The sequence below is a fragment of the Rhinichthys klamathensis genome, unplaced genomic scaffold (genome assembly GCF_029890125.1).
Source record: "Rhinichthys klamathensis goyatoka isolate OS25496 unplaced genomic scaffold, OSU_Roscu_1.1 h1tg000845l_1, whole genome shotgun sequence".
Classification (NCBI taxonomy): domain Eukaryota; kingdom Metazoa; phylum Chordata; class Actinopteri; order Cypriniformes; family Leuciscidae; genus Rhinichthys; species Rhinichthys klamathensis.
Genome location: NW_026607219.1, coordinates 120,812 through 135,000, shown reverse-complemented (window position 1 = coordinate 135,000; position 14,189 = coordinate 120,812). Strand labels below are relative to the sequence as shown.

Genomic DNA, 14,189 nt, shown 5'->3' with positions numbered 1-14,189 from the left:
GAGTCACAGGACGAACACATCAAGACACGTTGCGGATGAGGAAGCGCAGGTAAACTTTAATTTTTTCCGTTTCTGGACACTCCACACTCTCCCTGGCATCAGCAGGAAGAGATTGTTGCCGGAAAAGAGCTGAAATTCCTAAACGATCAGTTACGAGCTCTCTTGATATCTTGCAACTGCACTAATCTTCATTCTTGCATTCCTCCGTTCCGTCGTCTTTTCTCGGGCATCAGCTTTTATTTGATTAGCCTGTGCTTTTGTTCAGAACACTACAAACCTGATCATTTCCTCCCTGTTCTCTTTATTCTGTTTGTGTTTTATAAGAATTATCTAGAAGGATGAATTCATTTATCAGTATTTTAATTATTGTTCATCTGAGCTGAAACAGGAAGAGCATGTGGGTCTTCATGTACATTTTGAGTTGCTGCCAGGCCGGAAAGCATCGCTGTTTTGTTTTATATATTTTTATTTTGATGTTTACCTAAAGCTGATTTTGCTCTTAAGGTGGTTGCCATTTTAGAAGAATCAATTTTGGCACTAAGTGTATATTCCAACTGGTAGATTTCATGTAGATCAGTGAGGTAAATCTATAGTGCTTCGGCATTACTATCGTATGCTCTATACTATAGTGTCCTTAGTGCTATTGAATTTGTTAACTTTAGTACATCAGACTAAAGTACTTCTTATACTGTCGTGCAGCTGTAGTGTAATATTCATTTCTATACTATAGTATTCCTTTTACTGTAGTATGTATTTTGTGCTATAACCCATAATTCAGCTGTCTTTGATGATTTTGACAGAAGTAGATTGTTGCATAGCTGAAAAACGAGATGAAATGAGGACGCAAATGTACAAAACAGGTGCCTTTTGTTCTTGAGTTGTTAATTTACTTTTTATTTTTTTGAGAAGAAGAAATTTTGGAAGGGGGAGCTTAATTTCTTTTTGTTTTTAATATGTTCTCATTGAGCATATTTAGCTTGATTAAGCAATGAACCTCTTTAACTCACTATATTTGAGTTATGCTGTTGAAGAAAATTCATTAAATTTCATTCTTTTTTTCCTCTACAGTTGATTTCAGTAATTATTATTATTATTTTTTTTACAATCTTTAGTTTTATGTGATGAATAAAATATGTTTAGGTGGTTTGGACCATCACTCAAAGTGTGAAGCAAATTCATTTGGACTCTAGGCAACAAGTTTCAAATTTGAAATATCCATCTGAGCCAAATTTATTGAACATATTTGTCAGAATTTACATTGACAGACAGTTTAAAATTTGAATTATTTTTTTCCTACTACACATACATTTGCAGTTTCCATCTGAATAGTACCATATCAATAAAGAACAACTGAAGCACTGGCAGTATCACTGACTCCTTTTTAAAAGAAAAAAAGCTCAGATTGTGTAAATCCGTACACTATAAATTAAGAACAAATCTTGATTTTTATAAATACATTTGATGCATTTATTCACAGTTATTCTTGTCCTTTCTATTTAACAAATTTATAAACCATAGTGTTGTGTGCAATTTTAAAAACCATACAACCCAGTTTCTAAAATGCATATAATTCAATTGTTCTTTAACGGGCTGTCCCATTAAACTAATAAAACTAGCTGTATTGTAATTATAAGATAATGCTTGTTTGTATCATTCAGCATGAGTATGGCAGGTTAAATGTTCATTATCACCAGGAACTGAAACAGTTTGTGATGTATTATTGATGTTTGTTTAAAAGGAATAGTTCACTTGAAATGAAAATTCGGTAACCAAACAGTTGAAGGACACCATTGACTTCCATAGTATTTTTTTCCCCTACTGAAAGTCAATGGGGTCCAACTGTCTGGTTACCGACTTTCTTCAAAATATCTTCTTTTGTGTTCAGCAGAAGAAAGAAACTCATACTGATTTCATACTTGAGGGGGAGTAAATGATGACAGAATTTTCATTTTGAAGTGAACTATTCCTTTAACATCATCTGTTGCCGCCATACAGACAAGAGAGCAGCTTTCGAAATGTTTTCTATGATCGCAGTCTCTTGTTGCACTGAAAATGGGGTTCCTTGTCTCTTCGTTTCATGCTGCCATCTGCAAAAAAAAAAAAAACACATTCAGGGTATATTCCATGTAATTATTATGCATGCAGGTTTTAGGAACTTATTTGAGAAACTACATTAAATATGATACAATATTTGAATATTAGGTACTTCAAAGTTAATTTAATAAACTACAGTTATAAAAAAAATGGTGAAAACTGACCAGTCACTGGGTCTAAAAAACACTTTTACTAACACATTTTAACCTAAATTGTTGGTCTTGGTTAAAAAAGTACACAGACATATGACAATTACCAACAATACTGAACTGCATTTGGTAAAGTAGCTGCCATATCACCTTTTGCCTATCCATTTAGAGAGACAATTTGATAATAAGTGAACCGGAAGTTGCAAACGACTTTTCTCCAGTGTTGTGACGTATTTCCGAGAGAAACGGAATACTAAATGAGGCAAAATAGTGGGCGTGGCTTTTTTTCCAACTAGCACCTGATTGGATCTAGAAAAGTAGGTGTTTTCATTCAGCCTGTCTACTGTCAGTTGAAGGGGCGTGGTTACGGATGTTAAGCAGACACCCAAACCGTCAAACCTACGTCATCAGGGAAGGTCCTCCAATGAAGAGGGGAGGGGAAATTTCATATTTCAAAAATTTCAAAAATTTTTGTGTGGATTGACTTGCATGGATGAATTGTTCACCACAAAACGATCAATTTAGGCAAACAAAGTATGGTCAATTTTGAATTCATGGTAGGGTTGCCAACTGTCCCGAATTAGCCGGGACGTCCCGATTTTTGGGCCTAATTTATTTGTCCCGATCGGGACCTCTCTTGTCCCGATTATTGAGTGCTACGCTGATCTGACTGATACAACAGCAACACGACACGTTAATTAGTTCAAATCTCCTAGAATCTAGAGCTGCGCATGCGAGACAGAACATAGCCTAATGTATGTGCGTCAGCGCCAAACCGTGTAGCACGGGGAGAGAGCGAGAGACCTTGCAATGATGTACTAAAAACGGAAACGTTTTTCCTTTACATTTTTGCAAAGTTTCGCGTACAGAGGACAACGTTGTCAAAAAGATCCCCATTCACACGGATCCACGAAAATAACTAAAATCGATGTATTCTGCTTTGAGGCCAGTAGTTGGCGATGTCACTTCGTAAAGAAACACTACGCGCCTTTAGACTGAACATTACAGTTTTTCTCGATTGCTTAAACACTATAACCAGGCTTTTGAACTAAAATTTCAAAACCATAATGCCATTTATCAAAAAGCACACCCATTTCACTGAACTATGAACACTATTCCCCTGTTTTGACACATTAGTCAGATTTGTTGAACTGTCATAGCAAAACTCTACACACAAATCCCTTCATTTCTCATTGCCTACACCACGTGGTCATTTAGAAAGCACTAGCATTCAAAATTGTTCACTCAAGTCAGCTCAGCTTTAGCTCAGTTAGCACACAATTACCCAGGTAAAAACACTAAGAGTCAAAATTGAACACACATCAGTCAGATCCTTCAATAGATAGATAAAAGGTTGTAGAATCTTTTATAAAAGATAAAAATCAGTTTACTGAGTTTTGGAACAATGGATCCACAGAGAAATTAAGCAATAGGTCGTGGAGGGGGAGGGAGAGGAGGAGGAGGGAGAGGAGGAGGAGGGAGAGGAAGAGGAGGAGGAGGAGGAGGAAGAGGAGGAGGAGGAGGAATAGGAGGAGGAGGAATAGGAGGAGGAAGAGGATGAGGAAGAGGCGGAGGAAGAGGAGGAGGAGGAATGGCAAGGGCAAGAGGACAAGCAGTCTCGGATGAAATTCAAGCCACTTTAGTTGGCCATGTATTGTCCATGGTATGACTATGAGGGAGGCTGGGCAACGAGTACAGCCAAAATTGAGTCGATCCACCGTCGCCTCCATCATCAGAACCTTTAGGGAGGTGTGGTGGGAAACAAATTTCTATCACTGAATAAGAGACAAACATTTCCAATTGTCTTTGATGAGGTTTATGTTCTTGCAAGAAAAGGCCAGCAGTCGTACAGTCACACAGAGTGGCTGCAGAGTGTGACAGTGAAGGGAGGGCATCCTTTCTCCTTTATAGTCTTGACTCCCAGAATGTTATCTTTCTAGGCCAATGATGGTATTTTAACCATATGTGGAACATTCTTAGACTTGTTTATCATATAGGACCACAAGCAACATGACTTACCAGTTTTGGAAATGTTGTTTTGAATTTATAGCACCAGTGTGTAAGACTGTGTTGTAGTGTGTGTATTTTTGAGGGCTTGTGTGTGCTGTCTGAGGGCAAAGTTTGGTTTTTCAGCAAGAGTGGATGGTTTTGAGTGTAGAGCTTCATTTTGACCTGAAAATAGGATGTTTGGGGAATTGGGTGAGACGTTATGGATTTGTGTTTACTGTTTTGAGAATACGAGGCATAGTTTCAAGAAATGTGTTTAAGCAATCGAGAAAAACTGTAATAGCAAGCGCATGTCTCCTTTTTCACAAATTCACGTTTTTGTAGTTCACACAGACGATAACGGTATAGTTTTCAAAAGTTTGTGTTTTCAGGCCACCAAAACGCAGCTGTCGTGTAAATGAACGGCCAAAACGCATACGCTTTCTGTTTTTAGTTGAAAACGGTGTCGTGTAAACGGCCCAAAACACTTACTTGCTGTAGGCAGAGCAGCTTGTTCTGAAGTATGTCTTGCAGATTTCTGTTGCCACTGAAAAAAAATATTAAGTAAAAAAAAAAGAGCAGTTTTTTTTGTGCATTTTCAAGTATAATAGTTATTTATCATAATAATAAAAAAAAAATCTCATCAGCACTTACAATGAACTTCTGGACGCCGTTGAGTTTGTCGAACCTGAGGTAGGAGATGTCGTGTTTGACTTTGTTGCTGTCCTGGTCTGTAGTGTAGATCTGCTTTATTCCAGCACAGCCAATCAGAGGAACACACTCGTCACACGGGCATTTGGTCACAAACATCATTGTGTTCTCCTCTTCCTTTATCTCTGTGCTTCTGCAGATCGGAGGGAAATAAAAAGGGAAGGTGGGAGGCTGAAGAAATGAACAAATCACGAACGGGTTTGAACATCTGAATGGCTTGATATTCAGTGCATTCAAAATAATAAAAGCACATCTCAACCAATCAAGGTGCGTTCAGATTAGTGAAATATCCTGTGCAAAAAAAGGTCTATTGTCCTCTGTCAATAGTGTAGAAGCACGGAAGTCGATTAAATCGAGCAGCTTTCTGTTGAAATTTGAAAATGAGCGCAATCTGTGAAACCATATTGGAACGACTGGATTTCGTAAAAGTGACTGCACCTCTTTTTCTTGTTGCCAACATTTCTTCTGACAGCTTCTTCCCATGAGCCTCACCTGAATGTGAGCGCGTTCTGCTCCGCATGGAGGATGTATCGGTACTTCCTGTTCTGTCTCTCTTTCTGCTTGTGATCCATCTGAGGGTACTCTGCGTATTGTGAGCCCGCTGGATAGGCGTTGTATCCACAGCCCACTAGGTAAAGCCGACCCGTGCCATCACATTGTGACTGCAAGCGGAGAGGTGTTTATTAAAATACATACAATCATAAAGTCAATTGTGTTTTTTAGCTTACCTGTTTTCCCTCTGCCCAGATAACTGCACCAACTCCCATTTTAGGATCCTCTACACAAAAATAAATAAAGGTGAAACAGTTTAACCATGTCCTCGATTCAACTTTGCATCCTGACATCCTCCTGCAGGAAGTGGCATCATTTTGGCAGGAAATCAACAGTATTAGCAATGAACTAACAAATGCAGTGAAGTTTTTTTGGTATTAGTTGGTCTGTATCACTTTAAAGCATTTCATTCTGTTTGATCAAGAACTTATTTGATCAACATTTCAAAATTTGTTTAAAAATATTAATATTAGCCGTCACCCTCAATCCTTCACAGAGCAATGGCTAACTTCAGCACTTTATTTACAACGTGTTGGTAACTGACTTGGCATTTTGTAAATTCCTAAATCATCATTAAAGGGATACTCCACTTTTTTTGGAAATAGTCTCATTTTACAACTCCCCCAGAATTAAACTGTTGAGTTTTACCGTTTTTGAATCCATTCAGCCGATCTCCGGTTCTGGCGGTACCACTTTTAGCATAGCTTAGCATACATCATTGAAGTGGACAAGACCATTAGCATTTCTAAAAAAACAAATGACCAAAGAGTTTCGACATTTTTCCTATTTAAAACTTGACTCTTCTGTAGTTACATCGTGCACTAAGACCGACGGAAAATGTAAAGTTGCGATTTTCTAGGCTGATAGGAACTATACTCTCATTCCTGCGTAATAATCAAGAAACTTCAATGCCGTACCATGAGAGCAGCAGGCGTAATGATATGACGCAGCGCCTGAAAATAGGCTACCTTCCGTCAACACAACGGAACTATTTTCAGGCGCTGCGTCATATCATTACGCCTGCTGCTCTCATGGTACGGCAGTAAAGTTTCTTGATTATTACGCAGGAATGAGAGTATAGTTCCTAGCCATATCAGCCTAAAAAATCGCAACTTTACATTTTCCGTCGGTCTTAGTGCACGATGTAACTACAGAAGAGTCAAGTTTTAAATAGGAAAAATGTCGAAACTCTTTGGTCATTTTTTTTTTTAGAAATGCTAATGGTCTTGTCCACTTCAATGATGTATGCTAAGCTATGCTAAAAGTGGTACCGCCAGAACCGGAGATCGGCTGAATGGATTCAAAAACGGTAAAACTCAACAGTTTAATTCTGGGGGAGTTGTAAAATGAGACTATTTCCAAAAAAAGTGGAGTATCCCTTTAAGTTCAGACAAAGTCATCCTACAACTGGCTTAAAGTCAGCATGATATGGAAATTCATGCAATGTGTTTTGCTACGTATCTAATTCATCTTATCGATCTCATTGTGAATGATTCATCCATTCATATTTTTTTAATATATTAACTGGATCTTCCAGTGAAACGACAGACTTCTCTGGTGACGTATGCCGGACCGCCTAAACTCCGCCCCTTTATTACCATCAGCAGCAAAAGCTTGCATTCAGATCTGCCTCCATCCATTCAACGGCATCCATATTGCTCCAGAACGCACACCACATACACCAGCTTATTGGTGAAGAGGAGACAGAGTGAGGAGGGGATATATATGGGGATGATTAGGAGGCCATGATGGACAGAGGCCAATGGGCAAATTTGGCCAGGATGCTGGGGTTACACCCCTACTCTTTTTCTAAGGACATCCTGTGATTTTTTCTTTAGGTATTGGCAACAACTAGGAAAGGATGGTGATACTCGTCATTTCAAGGTAATGTCATCTCTAAACTGGACTCATTTGGCGAGTCATGCTGAAAGTATACAGTTTTAGATTAAGTGTCGGGAAAAAAATGAATAGCCTACATTAAGTGTGTAATAATGACAGCAATCTTATATTTTTATTGCTGACCCTGTTTTGAAATGGAGCAAATGGAGTCGATTCTGGGAGGCGATTCTATTGACTCCTACGGAGGGAATCAAGAGGTTTTGCATTGTTTTTGATTTGTGCATTTTTGATAACAGCTGAACATTTTGTTGTCAAATAGTCGAGCAACTTAATGAAAAGTAAATGTAATCAAACTGAATTCACCTGTTCTACACGCCAATAATCGGGCTTGTATGACACAGTGCCGTATCACATCCTGAGGTAAAGCTGGAGAACCCGTCCCTAAAGGCTCTCTCGTGAAGAAACCATATTCGTCTTGTAGAACCGGAACACTAGCGGCCACAGACGCGAGAATCCTAATGAGATTCCTCATATGCTGCCTTAAGTTGCTAAAATTTGGTTCCACACAAAAGTTCTCCAGTCCCATCTTGTTCAGCACATACATATGCTGTTCTTCGTCATTTATAAAGAACTTTTCCAAGAAATCATCTGAGTTCTTCCACCATTCCTTTCTGAAGACATCCGCAACATCCAGAGTTGGATTGTCTGCCGCAATCTTCCCAAGGAAGTCGCAGTTTTGGGAGGTGTGGTCCACGAACTGCAGCATGGTGCTGTGCAGAGGTTGCAGGAGCACACAGATGTGCGGCCTGCTGTTGGACTTGAGGCGCTCCGCAGCTGTGGCGTCGAGGATGGCTTCCTGGTGACTGGAGTCTGCGGGATCACGTCTACCTGACAGCAAGCCCATCTCAGCATCACCGGGCCAGTAAGATATCCTGTTCACACCAGCTGAACAAAGGACATGAAAGGCAAGACAAATATAAAACTATTTAAAATTAATAAATAAAATATGATACGCTGGTGGTGGTCAAAAGTTTGGAATAATTACGTTTTTAATGTTTTTGAAAGAAGTCTCTTATGCTCAGAAAGGTTGAATTTATTTGATGACAAATGCAGTTAAATATATTAAATAATAATTAAATAAATATTAAAACAGTAATATTATGAAATGTCATTACAATAACAATGTTATATCATTTGGATACATTTTTAAGATGAAATTTATTCCTGTGATGCAAAGCTGAATTTTCAGCATCAGATATGATGATTTGCTGCTCAAAAAACATTTATTACTATTATTGATGTTAAAAACCGTTGTGCTGCTGAAACCATGATGAGCTACTATTAAAAGTTTGTGGTAAGTGAGATTAAATTAATAATTTTATTCAACAAGGATACATTAAATTGATTGAAGTGACCATAAAGACATTTATGTTACAGAAGATTAATATTTCAAATAAATGTTGTTCTTATGAACCTTCTATTATTCATCAAAGAATATAGAAAAAATGTATCACAGTTACCACAAAAAAAATATTAAGCAGCACAACTGCTTTCAACATTGATAATAAGAAATGTTTACTCAGCAGGATGCTGAAAATTCAGCTTTACATCACAGGAATAAATTACATTTTAAAATATAATCAAATAGAAAACAGTTATTTTAAATTGTAATAACTAATGCAATGCCCGTGCAAAATCAGTTTTTGTGTGTTTTTAGTAATTGTTGGTTTGGTATTTTTGAGTTGCTTAATAGCCTGGGCTACTATTACACAGGAGCCTAAACTCTGAGAAAACGCAAACGTTAAGCACACCAGAATAAAATATAATATTCAGAATTAAACAGTGTAGCTGACTTACAAATTCAGTTAAATTGCTACTTTTTAAAAAATGAATCGATACTTTTTTGAAAAGAATTGCTACTTTTTCGAAAGTGAATCGATACTTTTTAGAAAAAGAATCGCTACTTTGTCAAAAGTAAATCGCTACTTTTTCAAAAATGAATCGCTACTTTTTCAAAAATGAATTACTACTTTTTCAAGTGAATCGATACTTTTTCCAAAAAAGAATCGCTACTTTTTCAAAAATGATTAGCTACTTTTTCATAGTTCTATACATAGTTTTTAAACTATGTATAGTTACATCGTAATAAACGTATAATAACACTGTAATAAATGTATAATTACATTGTAATAAACGTATAATTACATTGTAATAAATGTATAAGACTAACAAATGTATAATTATTTTTTACACTACTTTTTTCAAAAAGAATCGCTACTGTCAAAAGGACAGTAAAAGAATCGCTACTTTTTCATAAAGAATCGCTACTTTTTAAAAAAGAATCGCTACATTTTCAAAAAGAATCACTACTTTTTCAAAAAGAATCACTACTTTTTCAAAAAGAATAATGTAACAAAATAATGTAACAAATGTATAACACTGTAATAAACGTATAATTACATTGTAATAAACGTATAATTACATTGTAATAAATGTATAATAACACTGTAATAAATGTATAATTACATTGTAATAAATGTATAATTACATTGTAATAAATGTATAATAACACTGTAATAAATGTATAAGTACATTGTAATAAACTGTTACGTCCTATGTTATTATTTGTCTGTTGTTGTTGCTTGTTTCCTTTTTTCTCTCCCCTCTTTACTTTCACTCTTAGCAGGACGATGCGGCTTCCTGATTGGTTCATCCATCTGCCAGTCATCGAAATGCTCGGTGATGATGAAACGCGGCTCCACCAATGAGGGCGCACTATGCGCCTATAAAGAGCGCACCTGTGTGGGAAGCGGGAGATTCCACTTTGATTTGTTTGTGACGCATTTTTGCCCTGTACCAATGTAACGTTTGAGAAACTGTGTTTTTTGAGAACTTAGAAGCCCATTTGGGTCGTCTTTTCTCTTGAGTATTTGCCGTTGGTCTGGTTGTTAAACCTGTTATTTAACGGGGAAGAGAAAAGAACAGGTGAGATATCACGTGATATACATGAGCTACACTGAGTTATCAATTGTGTATAGAACACTAGTTTAGCGACACGTGCCATCTTTTGTATTTTTCGTTTTGCAGTAAGAGCAGTTTATGTAGGGCGTCTCTGACGCTGAAGATCTTTTGTTTTCTTTGATGAATGTCAATTTAGGCAGATTATAAATTGTTTTGTTTATAATTAGCAAGACTGGTTTTGGTTTTGTTTCTTTCTTTGATTTGGCACTGTCAAGGTCTTTTCTCTTTACCTCTTTCTTTTGTGAACCTTTTCTTTGGTTATGATTTGTATCTAAATGGTACACTTATTTAATTAATTATCTTGAGGTATTCTTTACACCTTGCTTCTCACTATAATAAATCCTCAACATACTTCAATTGGACTGGTTTGTGTGAGATGTTTTTCCAGTACACATTCAGTATTTTAATGTTGCACGCTTTACTCTCCCTAGACTTAAAAGGTTTGTAACATAAACGTATAAATACATTGTAATAAATGTATAACCTTAAAAAAAATCGCTACATTTTTTTAAAAGAATCGCTACTTTTTTTACTTCAGAAGTAAACAGTGTAGCTGACTTAATGTTTAGCTGACAGAATGTTTATTTTTAAACCACAACTTCGATGTGTGCTTCTTTTACAGATATATTTAACGATATCTTTTGCATTTCTAATCCAAACAACGTCAAACTCAGCACTGCACTTACTCGTGCCCGTAGCAAGTCACCTGTCAAGTTTGAAATCCATCGGACTAACGGTTCGAGAGATATTCGATTAACAGACAGACAGACGTTCCTGTAATTTACAGATAGATATTTAACAATATTACAGCTTTTAAATGCAGCCTATGTGAGCAAAAAACATTTAAAAAATCGAAATTAATCCAAACTATTGACCGTCAATGTGTACATATATTAGAGAGAGAGAGAGAGAGAGAGAGCAGTTCTAATCTTGCCATTGATGAGCATCTTGAGGCAGGTTGAACAGGGTTTTCTGGAGAAGTAGAGATCACATCCCTTCAGTCGGGGTCCATGTTTGACCACAGCCACCTGTCCTGCATGCAACTGCACACTGGAGCAATGCAGACCCAGGACCCTGCGCTCATGGACCACCACAAGACCACTGTCTCCAGCCTGGACGCAAATACAACACCTTGCTTTTTAATGAAAGACACAAATAAATAAAACAAGTAGATACTGAGGCAGCTTGTAAGTGTTTTCCTCTCATATCCATACAGCTCATGAATCAGCCTCTATATGCACACTAGAAGTTCATTAACATCTCCTTCAGAGCGCACGAGTCATTATATGCACAGCAGGGACTCGGTCCTGTGGGAATCAGCTTTCCAATAATAATTCTCAGTGCTGTATAGAAGGCTTTTTCCCAGAAATAAATACACAAATCAAACATTTTACACTGGTGGATACCTGAAACAAATTCTTCTTAATTCCTTCCTAAATGCATTTCAAATGTCTTTAAATGTAAGCTCTCTGTCTTTGAAACACACTGCATCACTTTAGAGGAAATTAAAATATGCCTACGGGATAATTGTCTCGCTGACATGCTTCTTTCTTGGGGAAAAGTTCCATCCATAGACTCAACAATGTGAAGAGGTTGGCTTTGGACAGTCGAGGTTCCTGACCTGAAGCAGAGAAAAGGAGTCATGTGAAAAAGACCAGTGACAAAACTAAAAACATTTGCTAAAATAACTACTTCACTGTTATGGGAGGGACGGGTAAGAGATAGACTGATAATTGGTTAGAAGAACACAGTGTACATTTTAAACTCAATTAAAAAACAAACAAACATTTGTGACCCTTTAGAAGGCAAAACAACTCTGCATGACAGGCATAATATGAGATCAGACAATATTGTTTCATACAATCAATATTTATTATTTTTATGTCTATAAGTGTCGGATAACCAAAATGTGGAACCACTTGTTTCATTTGCACTATTTGACACAATAAGCACAAAATCATTAGACGAGCAAAATATGAATATTTTAATATTATTGTTTTTATCATTATTAGTAGGCTAGTAGTAGTAGCCTAGTAATGCCATTATATTTATCCGAAACTGGTATCATTTTATCTCTAATAAGCAATATTTTTTATTGTAGGCTAGATTATTATTATTAAAACATTCTCAATGCATATTTATTATTGATGTAGTCTGTTTTTTTCTTTAGTTGTGTCAAAAAGAGGAAAAGAAACATTTCGGTTCTGCACTGGAACACAAACAAAATAATCTGCTTTGTATTTATCGCAAATTGTTAGTATAGAATCTGATTCAGAATTCGAATTAGAACAGGTTTTATGTTACCAGACTGCTCTTAAAATGAAGTTGCTGACATGGACATTAAACGAGGAAATATAAAACAGATAATAGCCTACCAGTCAGGGCAAGGACAAAATGTAAATGTGTCAATGGCAAAAATTAAAGAACATAGCCTATTGAAAGAAGAAATGAAACAGCATTGGCAACACACAGCAGTTTAAAGTTATATATCCACTGGGATCTGGTTAGCACAGGAAGATATTGACACGTTAATCTAACCTTGTACTTTGGCATCCGTCTGTACTCCGGTCTCCCTCACACTTGGAATAGATCTGTTCCCCTCGCCATCCCGACAAGACCACCGACTGTCCGATGCTGCCATTCAATCGCAATCAACATTCACCTGTCATTGACTAAACTGTCCCAAACGACAACAGCCCGTCCGCCTTCATGCTGTCATCTTCCTATTTGCTCTGACGTCACTGGTGGGCGGGGCATCTCGCCTGTTTCTATTTCCCAGAGATCATGTATGTGGAGACTCAAAGACAACACACCCAATGTGTCCGAAGTACATATTTCACAAACATTGACATTAATATGAAGATGGTCTTAGCTTATCTAACAGCTTGCACGCAGTCATCTGCAAGATACTGGAACATCATGGATGCAGGGATTTCCTCCAATTCAGTCACAAGAGCATCAGTGATGTTAGGTGATGATGGAGCCTTGTTTCTCCAAAAGTCTTCAATGGGGTTCAGATCTGGACAGGCCGGTCAGACTCTTCCACATCAGACTCACTGTTTCACTGATGACATCCCGTAACAGTGGCACTGAGTCACTCCATCTTTCTATTGAAAATATAAGAATGCATGACTGTATATGTTGGATTTCACACACCCGCTAATTGGTGTAGCTGAACTAGTCAAACTGGTAATTAGGTTTGTGCATCTACATCATTTCTGAACAATTAATCATTTCATAGAATGAGTATCAGTCATTACTTTCTTTAACACAAACAAGGATTTAACTCTTCTGGAAATTAACATTTCATTTCATTTAATGAGAAATGAAACTACAGGATGCCTTTCAGAACTATAATTAGTATAATTTATATCACATTAAAATAATAAAATGAAAATATATATAATTTATTCTAAAAAATAAATAAATGTGTAATTCTAATAATAAATCACTCCAATTAAACCGTAATGTTTTCATATTACAAGTTTTAAGATCTTAACAAATATATCTACAATACATAAATATGCTCCCATACATTTAAACACACAATTAAAAAAAACAAATGCAACTTATAAGAAAAGCTTTATTTTACTTTAAAGGTTCAGGTTTTATAACTTACAAGAGAGACTGTGGCACACGTGATGCGCACAGATTAATTTACAAAACTAATGCAAAAACTGTACAGTATGTACATGTGAAAAACAAAAATACAGTTGGTTAATATGTAACAAACAAAATTACCACAGGCATTAGTATTATGTCATATAAGTGTTTCACACCTATAACAAAAATTGATACAAACCCTCTAGTGATCCTATATGAGCAGCTCCTGTAAAG

The 14,189-nt window shown here is 36.7% G+C and overlaps 2 protein-coding genes across 3 annotated transcripts in view; one reads left to right on the top strand and one right to left on the bottom strand.

Moving 5' to 3' along the window:
• The window catches only part of cab39l (calcium binding protein 39-like), a 10,130-nt gene extending 9,903 nt beyond the window's left edge, over positions 1–227 (top strand). For both annotated transcript variants that reach the window (XM_056243785.1, XM_056243786.1), the window contains exon 9: positions 1–227. This exon is cut by the window's left edge and continues 420 nt beyond it. The gene's annotated coding sequence lies outside the window, so the exon portion shown is untranslated.
• A 1,651-nt stretch (positions 228–1,878) lies between these two features.
• cdadc1 (cytidine and dCMP deaminase domain containing 1) lies at positions 1,879–13,098 on the bottom strand. The gene is made up of 9 exons (XM_056243788.1): positions 12,891–13,098; positions 11,873–11,973; positions 11,287–11,464; positions 7,695–8,276; positions 5,669–5,718; positions 5,433–5,602; positions 4,884–5,073; positions 4,722–4,776; positions 1,879–2,087 (listed from the first exon to the last, which is right to left on the bottom strand). The coding sequence occupies exons 1-9, from the start codon at positions 12,991–12,993 to the stop codon at positions 2,023–2,025; spliced, it is 1,494 nt and encodes a 497-aa protein (XP_056099763.1). The 5' UTR covers positions 12,994–13,098; the 3' UTR covers positions 1,879–2,022.
• Between the last annotated feature and the right edge of the window lie 1,091 nt (positions 13,099–14,189).

Excerpts from the sequence above, each read along its gene's own strand:
- cdadc1 (XM_056243788.1), bottom strand. The coding sequence starts at position 12,993 with ATGGCAGCATCGGACAGTCGGTGGTCTTGTCGGGATGGCGAGGGGAAC. Across the intron at positions 8,277-11,286 it reads CCTCAAGATGCTCATCAATG|CTGGTGTGAACAGGATATCT; the intron begins GCAAGATTAGAA and ends TCCTTTGTTCAG. Across the intron at positions 2,088-4,721 it reads AGCTGCTCTGCCTACAGCAA|ATGGCAGCATGAAACGAAGA; the intron begins GTAAGTGTTTTG and ends TTTTTTTTGCAG.